Genomic DNA, 18,200 nt, shown 5'->3' on the forward strand with positions numbered 1-18,200 from the left:
GACAAGAAGGTGTGAGGAACAGGAGGGGAAATCAGTAGTTAGTTTTTGTAGTGACCCATCCATTCATTTACAGATCTTCCCATCCAGGCTCTGGTGCGGCCATGGGTCAGGTCGATCTGGGAGTTCATTAACTCTTTCTGGCCCTGTCACCTTTCAATGAGCTATTGTATTGCACACACCCCCACCACCCGCTCCTGTCTGCCCCCTCCCGCTCAGCAGCCAGCCCCATGTGTGCTTGAGCCCGGAGCACCCACGGAGTTGGGCCGATCCCCAGCAAGGCCCCAGTGTGGGACCCCATGGCTACGGAAGGACACAAGGCCACATCTTGAATACTGCGTACAGATGTGGTCTCCTCATCTCAAAAAAGATATACTGGCACTAGAAACAGTTCAGAAAAGGGCAACTAAAATGATTGGGGTTTGGAACGGGTCCCCTATGAGGAGAGATTAAAGAGGCTGGGACTTTTCAGCTTGGCAAAGAGGAGATGAAGAGCTGGTCTACACTGAGGGGGGGGGTGTCAATGTAAGATACACAAACTTCAGCTACGGGAATAGCATGGCTGAATTCGACGTATCCTATTCGACTTGCCCCGCTGTGAGGATGGCGGCAAATCGACCGCCACGGCTCCCCCGTCCTCCTGACGAGGTGGAGTACGCGCGTCGATTCGGGGATCGATTTATCTGTCTAGATGAGACACGATAAATCAGTCCCTGAGAGATCAATTTCTACCCGCCGATCCGGGCGGGTAGTGAAGATGTGCCCTAAGGGGGGATATGATAGAAGTGTATAAAATCATGAGTGATGTGGAGAAAGTGAATAAGGAAAAGTTATTTACTTGTTCCCATAAAATAAGAACTAGGGGCCACCAGGTTTAAAACAAATAAAAGGAAGTTCTTCTTCACACAGCGCACAGTCAACCTGTGGAACTCCTTGCCTGAGGAGGTTGTGAAGGCTAGGACTATAACAGCGTTTAAAAGAGAACTGGATAAATTCGTGGAGGTTAAGTCCATTAATGGCTATTAGCCAGGATGGGTAAGGAATGGTGTCCCTAGCCTCTGTTTGTCAGAGTGTGGAGATGGATGGCAGGAGAGAGATCACTTGATCATTACCTGTTAGGTTCACTCCCTCTGGGGCACCTGGCATTGGCCACTGTCGGTAGACAGGATACTGGGCTGGATGGACCTTTGGTCTGACCCAGTACAGCCGTTCTTATGTTCTTATGTAAGGCCTGGCCAGCCAGCGCTGCAGCGAGCCGCTCCAAGCACAGGGCACCCTCACCCCTGGGCCCCCAGCTCGGCTCCCTCCTGTGCAGCCATCTGCCCTGCAGGCACCACAGCGCCCCCTGCTGGCCAATGGCCCTGCCCCCCTCCAGCGGAGAGACACCACAGGCCAGGGCACGGGGGACATGGGCAGAGGGTGCAATCACAGCGGCTCCCCTGCTGGGGACCTGGCTGCTGGCAGGGTGGGGGCATATCTCGGTGCTCCACACCCAAGGATCCTGCCAACACCCAGCATCACACAGCAACTGTAGCCTGGCCGTAGCACAGCCCGGCTGCCCCAGCACGCGGTGCCAAAGCTGCCCACTCAGCACGCAGCCAGGCCTGGCATCCCGGGTGGGCACTGCGGGGAGAAGGGGCAGATGCCTCACGCCAGGCCAGGAAACCCCGGCTGAGTCCAAGGACGCCACCGCCTGGAGGAGGTGCTGCCGGACAAGGCCCCAGCCCCCAGGCTCAGGGCAGCTGTGGCAGGAGCTGGGAGCTGACCCACCCAGCCAAGCCCCATCTCCATCACACGTTGGCTCTAAGGAACAAGGCAGGTGAGGGCCACAGGCCCAGCCTAGAACTCTGCTACCGGTTGGCACTGGGGCCACCTGCTCTCAGAGACGCTGGCGCCATCGGCACCCACTAGCCCATGCCAGGACCTGCGCAAGTCCCCATGGCACAGGTACAGCAGCGGCAGGAGGCACAGACACGCTACTAGGGACCAGGCCAAGGCCCCACAGCATCGGCCGGTCTGGGCAGGACTCCAGCAGCACATTCTCTGGGCGCCCCGCGGGAGCAGCCTCCCCCACCCCCAGCTCCAGGGGTTACGTTCTGTGCAGCGCTGGGCGCTTTGCTGTTCGCCAGCCGCCCCGGGGAGGGAGCGCGGCTCGGGCAGGTCACGGGAAGCAGCAAGGCAGGGGCTGGCGAGGTGGGAGGGACGTTGGCTGGGCCGGAGATTGGCCTGTGCTGGGGCTAGAGCCAAGCACACGAGCCAGGGCCCAGGACAGGCCAGGCTGGGGGGCAGCAGGGCACAGAACAAGGCTAATCAATGCACCAGTTTGGGAGGGTGACAGGGTGGGATTTTTGTTATATTTTGTAGGAATAGTGTGTTCCTCAGTTTCCCCTACATGCTGCATAGGTAACTAGGTGTGGGGGGAGAAGGTGGTTTGCTCTTTGCAGAGTCCACGTGCCTGGACATTAGGCACCTACTAACAAACAGCCATGCCAGGCCCCCCTCCTCAGGCAGCCACTGGGAGGGACCGGCTGGAGAGTCGGGGCTGGGGGAGGGGAGCAGGTAGGGTTAAGTGGGGGCTGCTGGCAGCAGAGGGAGAAGCTCTTCGGGGCTGGGACTGCAGGGGGGCCGAGAGCTCTGGGCCTGACCCGGCTGGGCCAGGCCGTAACTTCCTGCTCTGGGTGCTACCCAAGGCCTGGCTCCACGTGTGCCAGCCCCACCTAACCCCCTGCGGGCAGCCGCTGGCTGCGGCCCTGCAGGGCAAGGAACCCGGGGGTGCCTGGCTCCCCTTGGGGTGTCTCCCTGTTGGACCCGCTGAGGGAGGTCACGATGTGACCCAGGGGGGCTGCAGGCACAGAGGGTCAGTCCCAGGAGGTGGGGAAGCCCAGGGCCGTACCCCAGTGTGTGACCGGGGGGGGCTGATGCAGTGAAGGGGGCTCCCAGGGGCCGTGCCAAGCCGATGAGCAGCAGGGCCAGGGAGCCGTGACGGGGGCACCTGCTGCCCTGCGTGGGGGGGTGGGGAGTGCCACTGTACCTTGAGCTGGTGACTGGGGCCATCAGCCTGGAGCAGGGACTTGGTGCGCCAAGGAGCTGCCCTGCCTTGAGCCTGGGATCCAGGATGACACATTCAAACCCAGCTCCTGCCGTCTGGGGTCCCTCCTGCAGCACTGAGCGCTGCCCCCCCACTCCCGGCTCAGGGTGGGGCTCGTGTGTGGAGCCAGGGCTGCAAGGGAGCAGTGGGGTGGAGCCAGAATAATTTGGAGGGAGGCCAAGGGGGAGGCCTGGTGCTGCTCGGGGGGGGGGGGCAGGGCAGAGACCGCAGGATTCAGGCTGGCGGGGGGGGGCTCCTCTCCTGCAGAGCTTGCAAAGCCCCCTCCCCATCACAGCACCCCGGGAGCTAGGAGAAGAGCCACCCAGCTGGCACCCGGGGCTGGTCGCTTCTAGGCTGAGGCACAAGTGCCACTCGAGGAGACGCCGGCCCAGCCCTCCAGCTTCCCTTGACGAGGAACCAGGGGTCGGAGCAATCCCCGGGGTGCAGAAAACACAGACGGGGGTGCAGAGAATGTGGTGTTTTCACCCTTTGTGAGAACCACACACCGCAGCACCCCCCGTATCCAAGCCGTCCGGCCCCGGCTCTGCCGCACGCGGGGCAGGGCGCCCACAGGGATACACGCAGCGGGTCAGTGTAACGGCAGAGAAATGCGGAATCATGTTTATTGGGGGGAGTTTATCACAGAAAACTAGGCTCCCTGGTTCTACCAGCACAGTCCTCAGCAGCGCCCCCCACTGCGCCCGGGGCAGCAGCATCAGCCCCGCTGGACGGGGGGGGCCGAAGGCACCGAGCAGGGACGTGCCCAGGGGGCCGGGGGGGTTCTTAGTGGTGCCGGCTCAGCCAGGGCAAGGGGAGCACGTCCTTTACCAGCCCGCGCACGCGAAGCAGAGGAGTTGCGTTCACCCCCCCAGGACTCGCCCGGGTACCGGCTAAAACCAGACGTGGGGCCAGCCCTTAATAAACCCCCACTGGAGAGTCAGAGCCTGGGCCTAAGTGGTGGACAAAGCAGGGGGGGGGGAGGGGGAGGTCCAACTATCCTTAAGGATGGGGGGGGGGTGAGGAGAGAATAGGCAAAACAGAAGCTATAGGGAGCTTGACACTGACAGCTGCCCCCCCCCCCCCCCCCCCCAGCCATGGTCACCCCGCCCCTGAGAGACTTCCTGCACAGCTCAGGGCAGAGAGGGGGACCCCCCCGGGCATGCCCCCCCTTGGGCTGGGACCAGAGCAGCAGCAGCAACCACCCCAGCCTAGACACCCCCCCCCCCCGACAGTTCTCATCTCGCTCCAGCTGCGCTTGGCACGCAGGAGTTGGGCGCAAAGGGGAAGGGCCCATGGGCTGCCAGCCTGGGCAGGCGCGTGTTTGCCTGGGGACGAAGCAGGTGGAGGTCTCCATGGAGCAGCTCCCACAGCTGCTTTAACCCTAGTTAAGGTGAGACTGCAAGGGGCTGATGGTTAGAGCCAGGCCCATCCCACCCCCAAGGCCAGGCTGTAGCCTGCTGCCAGCAGCCCACAGGCTCCAGGACCACACCACACAGCAGGGAGCCCCCCCTACCGAAGAGCAGGCCCCAGCTCTCCCCAGCAGTGTACATGCAGCCCAGGGGGACTGCAGGGCCCCCGAGATCCCTGCCAGGGGGACACAGGAGTCTGCTCCAGCGACGCTACACCCCCAGTAACTCCCGTGTACACAGGGGTTAGCGCAGAATGCAGGGTGCGGAGCCTGGCCCTTCCCTGGCCCTGCAGTGCTTCCAGACCCCAACCAGGGCAGCAGAGGCGCCCAACCCCCCTTGCTGAGAGAGGAGACCCCCCAAGGCCGTGGGGGTGAATCCTTTGGCCGGATTCTGTGGGGCAGGGCAGAGGGGGGACTGTAGCCCCAGGTCAGGGGAGTGGAACCAGCACCCACTACTAGGGGCAGAGCCAGCAGCCCAGCGTCTGAGCTGAGAGCTGCCCCACGCCAGGCCCCCCACTGCACTCTGCCATGCCCAGCTGAAACCAGCCTGGCTCTGGGGCCCCTGCCTGCTCCCATCTGCCTGCAGGCGGGGAGAAGGCCCAACCCTGGGGGTCGAGGAGGGGTCTGCTCAGAGCCCGGGGCAGGCTGGGGGGCACTTAGCTAGCACAGGGCAATGTGCATATGGTTACCCATGTGGCTTTGCAAACCAGTGACAGACCTGCCGAGGTTCCTGGGGCACGGCCACACCTCCCAGCCCCAGAGCAGAGAGGAGGGGTGGCCGGCCTCAGGCCCCTGCAGCCCCGCTCCAGGCAGCAAGGGGTTAACATCCCCCTGCCAGCCAGGACCCCGCAGCAAAGCTCCAGGGAACAGAGCAGTGGGGCCCCCACAGCCACCCAGTGCCATGGGCTGGGCAGCGCCAGGGCAGGCGGGGGGCTCAGCGACGCAGGATCCCGGCGCTCTCCTGCCCCCAGCGGCCGGGCCGGGCAGCCAGAGACGCCCCCAGCGGGGTCTCCGCTCACTTGACAAGAGCCTGGTTACACGACGCGCAGACGAACACCGTCTCCCTCTGGGCATCTGGGGCTGGAAGGAAAGGAGCTGTCAGAGATCCACCCCACTGCCCCCCCCCCAACCACCATCCCCCACATCTGTGCCCCTCAATGACACACCCCCCCAGAGACCCACCCCATCACCATCCAACCCCCCATCACCGCCACCGCTAAACGTCTGGTCAGTGGCGCAGTAGGGCTAAGGCAGGCTCCCTGCCGGCCCCGGCTCTGCACAGCTCCCAGAAGCAGCCGGCATGTCCGACCCCTAGGCACGGGGGCAGCCCTTGCTGCACCCCAACCCCCTGCCCCAGCCCAGAGCTCCCCCCTGCAGCCCAAACCTCTCATCCCCGGCCCCACCCCAGAGCCTGAAGCCCCAGCCGGAGCCCTCACCCCCTCCCTGCACCCCAACCCCCTGAGTCAGCCCGGTGAAAGTGAGTGAGGGTGGGGGCCTGGAATGAGTGAGGAGGGGCCACATGGAAGGGGCAGGGCAGGGGCTGTGCCAAAGTGCTTGGCTTTGTGCAGTTAGGAAGTTGGTAACCCTGCTGCCACCCCACTGTGGCTGGCATAGCCGGGAGCCCCCCACAGCGCCCCCTCCTGGGACAGGCCGGGCTGGAGTAGCCGTGAGCTCCCCCCACAGCCAGTCCCCCGCCCCCCACAGCGCCCCCTGCTGGGCGAGGCCAGGGCTGGCATAGCCGGGAGCCCCCCACAGCGCCCCCTGCTGGGCGAGGCCAGGGCTGGCATAGCCGGGAGCGAGAGAGGCCACCCCACCTGCACCCACTCACCTGTGGCTCCCATGGAGGACTTGGGGACTTTGTAGGAGCAGCAGCGGGAGCAGAAGCTGTTTCCGCAGTTACTGCAGCTCCGCTGGGGAGAGACGCGCAGGTCAGAGCGTGCGGCAGCAGGGCCCGGCCCTGGGGGCAGGGCAGGGCTTGCTGGAGATTGTCCGCTGGGGGGGCTGTGCCCCAAGGACCTGCTGATGGCACCCGGCAGAGGGCACAAGGGCTACGGAGATCGCCTGGCTCTGGCACCCACCTCGAGTGCCAACGAAGGTCCCGCAGGGCCGAGCTGCCGGCACGCTAACCGCTGGCCCTAGGGCAGAGACGCAGCAGGCGGAGCGACGCTCCCCTCGGCAAGCGCACCAAGGTCTGGCCCAGCGGGCGCAGTGCGGGTCAGGCTGCAGGGGAGACCCGGGGGGGGGGGCATCCCAGCGAGGACTGAGGCGATGTCTGCACTAGAAAGGGGGCAGAGCTGGCGCTGCAGCGTAGACACGCAGTCCAGCATGGAGGTTAACCCACCGCCCCAAGCAGCAGCCAGACGCTGTCTACACCAGGGCCTAGGTCGGCAGGGAGGTGAATTTCACAGCCCGGGCCATGCAGCTGGGGCCGTCGAATTCACCAGCGGAGACCTGCCCCAAGACCAGTCCCTTCTCGCTGTCTGGGGTGCAGCTGAACCCCGGGTATGTGGGGACAAGCAGCCGGAGAGGGGCTCTCAGCCAGGCGGCCAAGGGGAACGGCTTGCTAGCCAAGTGCGGGCTCTGGAGCGCCTGGGATGATTTCGGTGCCAGGGTATGGCTGGGATCTCCCCTCTGACATGAAACGTGGCTTGTTCTCACGCTGCCTCAGCCCAGACCATGCGGGGTCAGGCAAGGGGCAGGCAGGCGGGGAACGGCGGCTGGGCGCTGCAGCAGGACACTCGGGGGGTGGCGGGGGCCTGGCGCCGACTGTCCAGAGAGCAGCGCTGGTGCTGGCAGGATCAGGGAGCCGACCCAGGCAGGAACAGCCCAGGGTGGCCAGGAGGCACCACGCAGCAGCCAGGGGACACGGACCTGGCACAGGGAAATGTGGGGCCCCAGCCAGCCCCACTACCCCCAGCTGAGCAGCCAGGCCAGGGCTCAGAGCCCCGCTGCTACCGGCCCACAGCAGAGCCGGCAAGACGGGAGCGGGTGGAAGCAGGCAGGACTCACCCTCTTCTTGAGCACGGAGAAGGTGGCTGCGCAGCCGGTGCAGCTCCCTAGAGGAGACGGAGCGAGGGGTCAGGCTGGGCACTGCCTGCAGGAGGCGGCAGACGGGGACGTGGGAGCTCAGCCTGGCTCCAGTCCTTGCGCCCCAGGGACCGCGGCGATGCCCCCGCCCAAGGCGCCCCTGCCAGGCAGCCTCAGCACAGAGACCAGCTTCTCTGCTGCCTGCAGGGGGTGGCAGCCGCTCGCGCCCTGAGCTCCCACGGCCACGTGCCCGGCGCTGCCGCCCGGGAGAGCGGGGACCCAGCTCGGAGCCCCAGGTCCAGCCCAGCAGGAGCCCTGGCTCAGGGGATCTCCCGGGGGCTCCAGCCTGGCTGCGGAGGCCAGAGCTCCAGCCAGCAGGGCCGTGCAGCGGGCATCAAGCATCGCCCTGGCAGCCCGGGCTGGGAGCTCCCGTTACCCATGGGGGAGCCTCCCACAGCATGGCTCAGGGCTGGACCAGCCCGGCACCCAGACAGCACAACCCAGCCGGTGCCTGTCCCCAGCTCCCCCGGGCAGTGACAGCCCAGCCACCCCCAGCCCGGCACCTGACAGACACAGGCAGGGGAGGGGGTGCCCCCCGCACCAGCGTTCAGAAGCCCAGCCCCCCCCCCACACACACACACACACCCTCCCCCCCCACGTTCAGCAGCCCAGCCCCCTAATGGCCCCCCCACGGGCATTCAGCAGCCCGCCCCCCGCCACACACACAGCCCCCCACGTTCAGCAGCCCAGCCCCCTAATGGCCCCCCCACGGGCGTTCAGCAGCCCAGCCCCCCCGCAACCCCCCTACCGAAGTTGTTGCTGGGGTAGCGCTTGCGCAGACGCTCGGTCAGCCGTGACACCTTGCTGCGGATCACCTCGTTCTTGCTCATGACGCTGCTGTCCGGGAGGCCGATGTCGAACTCGGCGGAGCACTGGGAGACGTCATCGTCCTCCTGCCGGAGAGCCCAGCTCAGCCGGGGGCTGCTCCCTGGGGACCCACTCCCTGGGGACCCAGCCAAGCCACCCGGGGGCCACGGGGCAGGAGCTGGTGGAGGTGCTCGGCCTGGTGCCGCTCAGGGGACAAGGACCCAGCTCTGCCCAGGGCACCTGCCTCCCCAGCCCTGGCACTCAGCCGAGCGCCAGCCCCGGCACTCAGCCGAGCGCCAGCCCCGCCTGGTACTCACCATGGCCAGCGCCTGGGTCTCCTTCTCCCGCAGCGAGGAGAGAAGAGAGGGCAGTAGCGATGGAACAGACAGCAGCAGCCCCCCCCCCCCCCCCCGTGTCCCCCCCAGAGCCCCAGCTTCTCCCCGAGGCAGAGACAGCAGCACTAGGCTCTACCTGCCTGGCACACGGGCAGCACACGCCAGGTAATGGGGAAGGGCTGGGGGCAGGAACACCCCCCTCCCCCCCCCGCCCCCCCCCCTGCACAGCCCCTCTCATTCTAAGGGGGAAGTGGGATTTCCTGTCCAGCTCTCGCTCACCAGTGCCCTCCAGTGGCCGCCGAGGGAGTACACAGCTCGACGCGATACCCACCTCTAGCCAGGTGTGTGGGGAGCCCCCCACCCGCCCCACTGGGTACGCACCTCGATAGCGTCTTTAAACTCCTCGTCGGGCTCTGCCTCCTCCGCCTCCTCCACGCTGCCGGGTGTGAGGTCCTGCCAGGATACAGGCCCAGGTCACTATGGCCCCGCCCACCCAGGCAGGGAATGGCACAGGGCCGCGGGCAGCGCAGAGAAGCCAAGGCCGTGGGCAGGGAGTGGCACAGGGGAGCAGGTGGTATGGGCAGCGCAGAGAAGCGAAGGCCGTGGGCAGGGAGTGGCACAGGGGAGCAGGTGTCATGGGCAGCGCAGAGAAGCCAAGGCCGTGGGCAGGGAATGGCACAGGGCAGCAGGTGGTATGGGCAGCGCAGAGAAGCCAAGGCCGTGGGCAGGGAGTGGCACAGGGCAGCGCAGGGATCAGGCTCCGGTTGGGGGCCGGGAAGCACGAGCCGCCACACGAGCCGACAGCCCCCAGCCCAGCCGGCTCACCTCAGTGCTGGTGGGCGTGGGGGTCCGATCCACCAGGGTGCCACCCCCCTCTCCTCCCGCGTCGGGCTCCGCCGGCTCCGGGGCACTGGCGACGGGCTTGGGGCCAAGGCGCTGCTCCACCGTAGCCTTGAGCTCCAGCAGCACTGGGGAGAGAGGGGGTGTTGGGGCGGGACACGCCTGGAGCATGGCAGCCTCCCCCAGGGCGGGGCCCAGAGCTCCCACCCCAGGGGCAGCCCCCATCACTACCCCCCAGCCATGGCCCAGGCCCTAGCAACAGTTCCCATAGTGCCATGGGGCAGCCGCGCATGGGGCTGGGGCTGGGGCTGGGGCTGGGGCCACTGCCCCTTTATCACACAGTAGGGAGTGGGGCGGATTGACCTGGGACTGTCTGCAGGGGGGAAGGGAGAGCAGGGGATGACTTTATTCGAGGGAGGATCTGTAACCTGAGCTGGGACAGGGGTGGGGCCAGGAAACTGGACAAAGGCTGGGGGAGGAGCTGGGGGGGGAGGAGTTGGAGGGGGTTTCAGTTTTGGGCTGGCTGGGGAAGAGGAGGGAGTCACCAAGTTTGGGGTTTAATCTCCCTGCCCCCCAGAGGGATCTGGCTGAGGGTTCCTGGTTGTACCTACACGCTCTGCTGGGACTGTGTTCCTGTCGTCTAATAAACCTTCTGTGTTACTGGCTGGCTGAGAGTCATGGTGAATCACAGGAAGTGGGGGTGCAGGGCCCTGACTCCCCCACACTCTGACACCCTCCCACCGCACAGCAGCTGGCTGGGACAGCAGAGCCCCCCGTCCCAGCCCTCCCCCTGCATGGCTAGCGCTCACTCCTGCCGCCAGCTCCCCGACTCAGGGGAGGGGACCCGGGGAGACGCTCGGTCTCTCTGGGCCACGGATCCGGCCGGTACCGGGGCAGCCCAGGGGCTGATTCTGTGGTCAGGGGCCAAGCGAGTCCATAGCTCGGCAGAGGGGACAGGATGGCGACTGCAGCGCTGGCGGTCTGAGCCCAGAGCCAGCCACTGCCCTCACATCGGCCTCGTTGGGTGCCAGGCTGCGGCATCACCCCCTGAAAAAGCAAGCAGCGGCTACTGCCACAGCCAGGATCCTTGGACCAGGGGGAGCCTGGCCCAGCAGAGGGGATGGGGACCCCAGAGCAGAGGGGCAGCGGGGAGGGGCTGGCAGCTCTAGCTATGGAGAGAGGCAGACCCGGGGGGAAACCTGCATGGGCCCAGCCGGGAGGGGGGCACTGGGGGGCTCCATCTGCCAGCCAGTCAGACCCACTGCTGCCCCCAGAGCCCGTGGGTGCCTGCAGGTGGGCTCACCTCGGTAGAACTCGGCGTTCCCCAGGAAGAGGGTGCTGTTGAGCAGGGCGAGGACCCAGCAGAGGGGCAGCAGGTACAGGACACAGAGGGAGCCCAGCAGCGCCCCATAGAACCTGGGCAAGGAGGGGGCAGGGCTCAGAATAGCAGGAGCGCCTCGGCCACACGCCCAGCCCCCATCCTGCACCCCCCTGCCACAGGTACACAGCCCCCCAGCACCTCCCCCACCGTGCCACGCGCCCAGTGTATGCGCCTCCCCCATGCCACACCTCCCCCCCAGTATCCCGAGGCCATGTACCCCTCCCCGTACGGGCTGTCACACCCAGAGTCCTGCCCCCCCTCCCCTGAAACACAGGGGAGCCACGCTGGACACCTCCCTTCGTGCCTGGCTCACTGGCTGGGTTTGCAACCTCTCCAGGGGGTCCCCAGCCAGCCCCTGCAGCAGAGGGGACCAGAGGAGAAAGCCCCTGGGCCCACGGGGGGGGGGGGGAGGGCAGACTCACTGGGACGACAAGGCGGGGGTCTCCCAGTGCAGCACGCGGTACGCCCCCTCGCAGGCACAGCACAGCCAACTCAGGAAGCCCTCCAGGTGGATCAGACTGGGGAAGAAATGGGACCGTCAGGGGGTGCCCACCCAGGGCATGTACCCAGCCCCCAGGCCACAGATCCACCCCACACAGGACACGCGTGCCACCCTCCCCAGCGGGGATCACAGCCAGGAACTGAACCAGGCCCTGCCCCTCGCCTGCGTGGGGCACTTTGCAGGGCTCCTGGGGACTGTCTCAGCCCGACACAGCCAGGAAGGCCCAGGCCGGGGCACCACCGGGACAATAGAGGCAGCCCTGGGGCGACCCCACTGCTCATAGCCAGGGGCTGCCGAGCAGGGCCCAGCCGCCCCAGGGCCTGCCTGCCGGGGACCCCGCCCCTAGTGGGCAGTTATGGAATAGCCCGTCCATGGGGCAGTTCCCTGCCCCAGCTCCACAGGCCTGAGCCCTGGCAGGGAGCAGGGGTCTCACCCCCAAGTTGGAGTCCCCGTGTTGGGGAGGGAGCCCCCGAGAGCCCGGCCCGGCCGTGCCCCATCCCATAGGGCCCTGGCGGCTGGACAGATCCCAGCACTTACAATCTCTTCACCTCAGCGACGGCTTCGTGCCGCGCCAGCCGCACCTGCTGCACGTCCTCACGCCGCACGCTGTGGTACCTCTGGCGCACCAGCTCCGACTCCGGACGGTGGACCCGGCATGTCTCCCGCAGGTAGCCCAGCAGGGCGGGTAGCAGGACCAGCAGGGCGCACAGCGAGAACCAGGCAGCTGGAAGAGCCAGGCCGCATCAGGCCACCCGGCCCGGAACAGAACCAGCGACACCCCCGGCCGTGCCCAGGGGCATGAGTCAGTTCTGGCCCGCGGCCCCTCACCTCAGCCACGCCCATCTTCCCCAGCTACCCACCCACCCTGCCCCCATGTTCCCTACCTGCCTGCTCCCCATCCCCCACCTGCCTGCCACCACGGCCCCCACCTCACTAGCCTGCTCCCCATCCCCTGCCCGCCTCCACGTCCCCTGCCCCACCTGCCTGCTCCCCATCTCCCGCCCATCTCCACGTCCCCTGCCCCACCTGCCTGCTCCCCATCTCCCGCCCATCTCCACGTCCCCTGCCCCACCTGCCTGCTCCCCATCGCCTACCCACCTGTTCCCCATCTCCCGCTTGCCACCACGTCCCTGTTCCCCATCCCCCACCTGCCACCACGTCCTCCGCCCCACCTGCCCCCCACGTCTACCACCTGCCTGCCACCGTCCTTCACCTGCCTGCCTCCTCCCCATCCCCCCGCCCCCTCCACATCCCCCCGCCCCACCTGCCTGCTTCCCATCTCCTACCCGCCTGTTCCCCATCCCCCGCTTGCCACCATGTCCTCCGCCCCACCTGCTCCCCCCATGCCCCGGCAGCCCCTCACCTTCAGTCAGCGTGAGCAGCAGGAAGTTGAGGCCCAGGCAGGTGAGCAGCGAGCACAGGGGCATCTGCCACCTGCGGGGCAGAGCCCAGGTTAGTGGCTGTCAACCACGCTGGAGCCAGAGGGAGGTTCCCCCCACCCCCCCAGGCAACACCAACAGCCCGGGCCGCACCTACCGTAGCAGGAAGCGGACCCCCTCCCAGGCGTCCTGCAGGGGCTCCAGGTACATCTCCAGCCGCTTGGAGGACAGGACCAGGCTGAAGAGGTCGAAGGCCGGGGACTTGGGGGGGGCGAGCGACTCCATCTGGGCGTCGGGCACGGCCGGGCCCCCCTCCGGTCCCTGCCCCGCAGCCTCGCGCTCCGTCTCCTGCATGCTGCACACAGGGGTCAGACCCTCCCTGCCGGCCCCACGGCCGAGGGGACGCGCTGCCCTGCTGGAGGGGGGGGGGGGGGGGGACAGGGCACTCAGGGGCCGGGGGCACACTGCCCTGCGGGGGGGGCGCTCAGGGGCCTGCGGGGGGGGGGGGCGCGCTGCCCTGCGGGGGGGGGGCGCGCTGCCCTGCGGGGGGGGGGAGCGCTCAGGGGCGAGGGGGGGGGAGCGCGCTGCCCTGCGGGGGGGGGGGGGGGCGCACTCAGGGGCCGGGGGGGGCGCGCTGCCCTGCGGGGGGGGGGGGGGGCGCTGCCCTGCGGGGGGGGGGGGGGCGCTGCCCTGCGGGGGGGGGGGGCGCTCAGGGGCCGGGGGGGGAGGGGCGCTGCCCTGCGGGGGGGGGGGAGCTCTCAGGGGCCGGGGGGGGAGGGGCGCTGCCCTGCGGGGGGGGGGGGGGAGCGCTCAGGGGCCGGGGGGGGGAGGGGCGCTGCCCTGCGGGGGGGGGGGAGCGCTCAGGGGCCGGGGGGGGGAGGGGCGCTGCCCTGCGGGGGGACGGGGCGCTCAGGGGCCGGGGGGGGCGCTGCCCTGCGGGGGGGGGGCGCTCAGGGGCCGGGGGGGGGGCGCTGCCCTGCGGGGGGGGCGCTCAGGGGCAGGCCGGGGCCCCCGCTGGCCCCCACGGGGGAGCCCCCTCCGGAGGAGGCCGTGGCCGGGGCACTCCGCTCGCCCCAGCGGGCTGTGGGGCAGAGGGGCCCGGGGTCCCCCATCGCGTCCCCCCGGCCGGTGCCCCTCACTCCCGACCCGCAGCCCCCGGGTCCCGCACGCGGGTCTCACCTGCCCGGAGCCCCCGGGCCGGGCCCGCGCCGGGACCGCACAGTCCGCTGCTGGGGCCGGGGCCGGCCCTGGGAGCGCCGCTTCCTCGGCACGTGACCCCAGGACACGCCCATTTCCCGCGATAGCCAATCGGGAGCGCGGGGGCGGGTCTTGCCAGGAGCCCCGCCCATGACTGCGCCCGCAGAAGGCCCCGCCCCTCTCCCGCCCCCAGGCCCCAGTCCAACTCCGCCCCCAGCCCGGCCAGGCCCCGCCCCTCGCCCCCCCATGCCCAGCTGGGTTCTGGCCCGGCTCAGGGCCAGGATGCTGGGGGGCGCCGAGGCCCTGGCAGGTTGGCAGATGGGCCTGGCGCCCGGGCCCAAGCAGGGTCCGGCGGGATGCCCAGGCCGTGGGGCAGCTCTGCAGACGTGTGGGGTCTTCGCTGGGAGCCCCCGTGGCAAAGCGCCATCCCCTGACTCTGGCTCCGGTTACTGGCCAGCGACTGGCGCCGCTGCAGCTCCCCACTTCGGGGGCAGTGCGGGCTGCTACACCCCTGGATTCTGGAGCCTTTGGAGAGAGGCGAAAGGCCAGTTTGGAGAGAGGCGAAAGGCCAGGATGCCCATGGCACCAGTCTCTGAATGCTTAGGGTGACCATCCGTCCTGGTTTGGCCGGGACAATCCCCTTTTTTAGGCCCTGTCCCGGCTGTCCCGACTTTTTTAACAAACTGGGCATTTGTCCGGTTTGCTCTTGCCTACTGATGATCGGTTGGCAAGAACAAACGGGACAAATGCCCAGTTTTCCCCCAAAATGTGGGGTGGGACCCCGAGCAGGGCGTGGAGGAACATGCAGGGAAGCGAAGTGGCAATGGCAGCCCGGTGTTGCGGGGCGGGGGGAGAGGGCAATCTCAGGCAGCTGCATGCGTGGGCAGGCAGAGTGGGGGCTCGAACCACCAGGCGGGGAAGAAGGAGGCCACGGTGGGGAGGGGGATTGTGAGCAGTCGGCAGGGGGCTCAACCCAGCCCTGAGCGACGGGGGATCCTCAGGCTGGCCCCAGGTGCCTGTGGGGAGAGGGGCCAGGGCTGGCCCCATGCAGGGAGAGGCCCTCCAGTCTTTAAACCAGGGGTAGGCAACCTATGGCACGCGTGCCGAAGGCGGCACGCAAGCTGATTTTCAGTGGCAGTCACACTGCCCGGGTCCTGGCCACCGGTCGGGGCTCTGCATTTTAATTTAATTTTAAATGAAGCTTCTTTTACATTTTAAAAACCTTATTTACTTTACATACAACGATAGTTTAGTTCTATATTATAGACTTATAGAAAGAGACCTTCTAAAAACATTAAAATGTATTACTGGCATGTGAAACCTTAAATCAGAGTGAATAAATGAAAACTCGGCACCCCACTTCTGAAAGGTTGCTGATCCCTGCTTTAAAGCATGATTTGAGGACTTCAATTGCTCAGACACAGGTCTGATACAGGAGTGGGTGGGTGAGATTCTGTGGCCTGCATTGTGCAGGAGGTCAGACTAGATAATCATAATGGTCCCTTCTGACCTTAAAGTCTATGATTCTATGATTCTTGAGTCTATGATCCCGTTTTCCCTTTGTCCAGTTCCACGTGTAGGGCGAGCCAGCCAGGCAGAGCTGCAGGGTCTCAGTGCGGGGATCAGATGATGGTTTGGGGAGGAGAGATTTAGGTTTATTAGGAATAGGGAAACCTTTTGGGAAAGGAGGACCCTATGCTGGAAGGACGGGCTCCACCAAAACCAAATCAGAATCAGATCACTGGCATGTAAAAATAAAAAGGTCATACTATATCCCAGTGAAGAGGAGAGGATATAAGTTGATAAAGTCAAGGTAGAAAGGTTTCAGAGTAGCAGCCGTGTTAGTCTGTATCCGCAAAAAGAACAGGAGTACTTGTCAAGTATCAGAGGGGTAGCCGTGTGTGACGAACTGGGCCTGTTCTCACTGTGGTCTGTGAATGCTGACAGGGGATAGTCTGCATTGGAGGATGGGAGACAGCCCGAGGGCGCATTCCTGAGTGTGTAACACGAGAACCCAGGAAGGGGTTGAAGGCCAGGTGACTCCTTAGCCCGGGAAACTGAACAAAGGCTGTGGGAGGGGTCGCTGAAGCCAGAGTGTGGGAAGCAGGCTGGAGAGATGGCTGGGAGGCAGAGATGGCTCTGACCTCCCAAGGGGGGCTGGGCTGGGATGCCTTGGGACCCCAAGATGGACCTAACTGAGGGGGTCCCTGTTGTCTGTGCCTGCAAGACCTGTCTTGGACTGTATTCCTGTCATCCAAATAAACCTTCTGCTTTACTGGCTGGCTGAGAGTCGCAGTGAATCGCAGGAAGCCGGGGGTATCCCAGTGAAGAGGAGAGGATATAAGTTGATAAAGTCAAGGTAGAAAGGTTTCAGAGTAGCAGCCGTGTTAGTCTGTATCCGCAAAAAGAACAGGAGTACTTATCAAGTATCAGAGGGGTAGCCGTGTTAGTCTGAATCTGTAAAAAGCAACAGAGGGTCCTGTGGCACCTTTGAGACTAACAGAAGTACTGGGAGCATAAGCTTTCGTGGGTAAGAACCTCACTTCTTCAGATGCAAGTAATGGAAATCTCCAGAGGCAGGTATATATCAGTGTGGAGTTAACGAGGTTAGTTCAATCAGGGAGGGTGAGGTGCTCTGCTAGCAGTTGAGGTGTGAACACCAAGGGAGGAGAAACTGTTTCTGTAGTTGGATAGCCATTCACAGTCTTTGTTTAATCCTGATCTGATGGTGTCAAATTTGCAAATGAACTGGAGCTCAGCAGTTTCTCTTTGGAGTCTGGTCCTGAAGTTTTTTTGCTGTAAGATGGCTACCTTAACATCTGCTATTGTGTGGCCAGGGAGGTTGAAGTGTTCTCCTACAGGTTTTTGTATATTGCCATTCCTGATACCTGACTTGTGTCCATTTATCCTCTTGCGTAGTGACTGTTCAGTTTGGCCAATGTTCATAGCAGAGGGGCATTGCTGGCACATGATGGCATATATAACATTGGTGGACGTGCAGGTGAATGAGCCGGTGATGTTGTAGCTGATCTGGTTAGGTCCTGTGATGGTGTTGCTGGGGTAGATATGTGGGCAGAGTTGGCATCGAGGTTTGTTGCATGGGTTGGTTCCTGAGTTAGAGTTGTTATGGTGCGGTGCGTGGTTGCTGGTGAGAATATGCTTAAGGTTGGCAGGTTGTCTGTGGGCGAGGACTGGCCTGCCTCCCAAGGTCTGTGAAAGTGAGGGATCATTGTCCAGGATGGGTTGTAGATCACTGATGATGCGTTGGAGAGGTTTAAGCTGAGGACTGTGGGTGATGGCCAGTGGAGTTCTGTTGGTTTCTCTTCTTGGCCTGTCTTGTAGCTACCTCACATGCAGGCTGTGTTGCGGATTGTGGGGGAGTTAGGGCCCTGCACCCCTCTTCCCGAGATTCACTGCGACTCTCAGCCAACCAGTAAAGCAGAAGGTTTATTTAAGGACAGGAACACAGTCTCAAGCAGAGCGTGTAGGTACGACCAGACCCCCTCAATTAGGTCCCTCTGGGAGGTTCAGGGAGCTTAGACCCCAGCTTGGGGTTCCCTGCGTTGCACCACCCAGCCCCAACCGAAACTAAACTCCAAACTCCTCCAGCTGCTCCTCTCCTTTGTTCAGTCTCCCGGGCAGAAGGTGTTAATTCTCCCCACCCCCGTTCCTGGCTCAGGTTACAGCTCAGGTAGCTTCCTTCAAGGGAAGTCCCACATCCCCACTGCAACCCCCCTGCAACATTCCCAGGTCAAATCTGCCCTGCTCCCTGCTCCGTCACATCTCTCCCCCCTTCGAGACTGAACTGAGCGGGGTCACTCTGACCAGTGACCTGGGGAAGTTCAGGGCTCCCTCTCCGGGACAACGCGTCCGCTATCAGGTTGTCACGTCCCTTCACATGGACCACGTCCATGTCATAATCCTGCAGGAGCAGGCTCCATCTCAGGAGCTTGGCGTTGGCTCCTTTCATCTGGTGCAGCCAGGTCAGGGGAGAGTGGTCGGTGTGCACGGTGAAGTGACGCCCAAAGAGATATGGCTCTAGTTTCTTGAGGGCCCACACCATGGCCAGGCATTCCTTCTCGATGGCCGCGTAGTTCTGCTCCCGGGGTAGTAACTTCTTGCTCAGGTACACGATGGGGTGTCTCTCCCCCTTTTCATCCTCCTGCATTAACACCGCCC

The 18,200-nt window shown here is 65.1% G+C and overlaps 1 protein-coding gene across 3 annotated transcripts; it reads right to left on the reverse strand.

Annotated features, from left to right (window-relative positions):
• Positions 1 to 3,680: 3,680 nt before the first annotated feature.
• Positions 3,681 to 14,155, reverse strand: ZFYVE27 (zinc finger FYVE-type containing 27). Of its 3 annotated transcripts, none has more exons than XM_065552745.1 (12): positions 14,004 to 14,155; positions 12,982 to 13,239; positions 12,809 to 12,879; positions 11,983 to 12,169; positions 11,366 to 11,461; positions 10,866 to 10,978; positions 9,548 to 9,690; positions 9,104 to 9,175; positions 8,329 to 8,473; positions 7,503 to 7,549; positions 6,322 to 6,403; positions 3,681 to 5,573 (listed from the first exon to the last, which is right to left on the reverse strand). In XM_065552745.1, the coding sequence occupies exons 1-12, from the start codon at positions 14,114 to 14,116 to the stop codon at positions 5,509 to 5,511; spliced, it is 1,392 nt and encodes a 463-aa protein (XP_065408817.1). In that variant the 5' UTR covers positions 14,117 to 14,155; the 3' UTR covers positions 3,681 to 5,508. The 3 variants fall into 3 exon arrangements, with proteins under 3 accessions (XP_065408817.1, XP_005289427.2, XP_042701961.2); XM_005289370.5 differs by having other exon boundaries at positions 12,982 to 13,236; positions 14,004 to 14,153; XM_042846027.2 differs by having other exon boundaries at positions 12,982 to 13,179; positions 14,004 to 14,143.
• Between the last annotated feature and the right edge of the window lie 4,045 nt (positions 14,156 to 18,200).

The sequence above is a fragment of the Chrysemys picta genome, chromosome 7, assembly GCF_011386835.1.
Source record: "Chrysemys picta bellii isolate R12L10 chromosome 7, ASM1138683v2, whole genome shotgun sequence".
NCBI lineage: Eukaryota > Metazoa > Chordata > Testudines > Emydidae > Chrysemys > Chrysemys picta.

Excerpts from the sequence above, each read along its gene's own strand:
- ZFYVE27 (XM_065552745.1), bottom strand. The coding sequence starts at position 14,116 with ATGGGCGTGTCCTGGGGTCACGTGCCGAGGAAGCGGCGCTCCCAGGGC. Across the intron at positions 13,240-14,003 it reads GGCCCGGGGGCTCCGGGCAG|CAGGGCAGCGCGTCCCCTCG; the intron begins GTGAGACCCGCG and ends CCCCCCCTCCAG. Across the intron at positions 6,404-7,502 it reads TCTCCGTGCTCAAGAAGAGG|CGGAGCTGCAGTAACTGCGG; the intron begins GTGAGTCCTGCC and ends GTCTCTCCCCAG.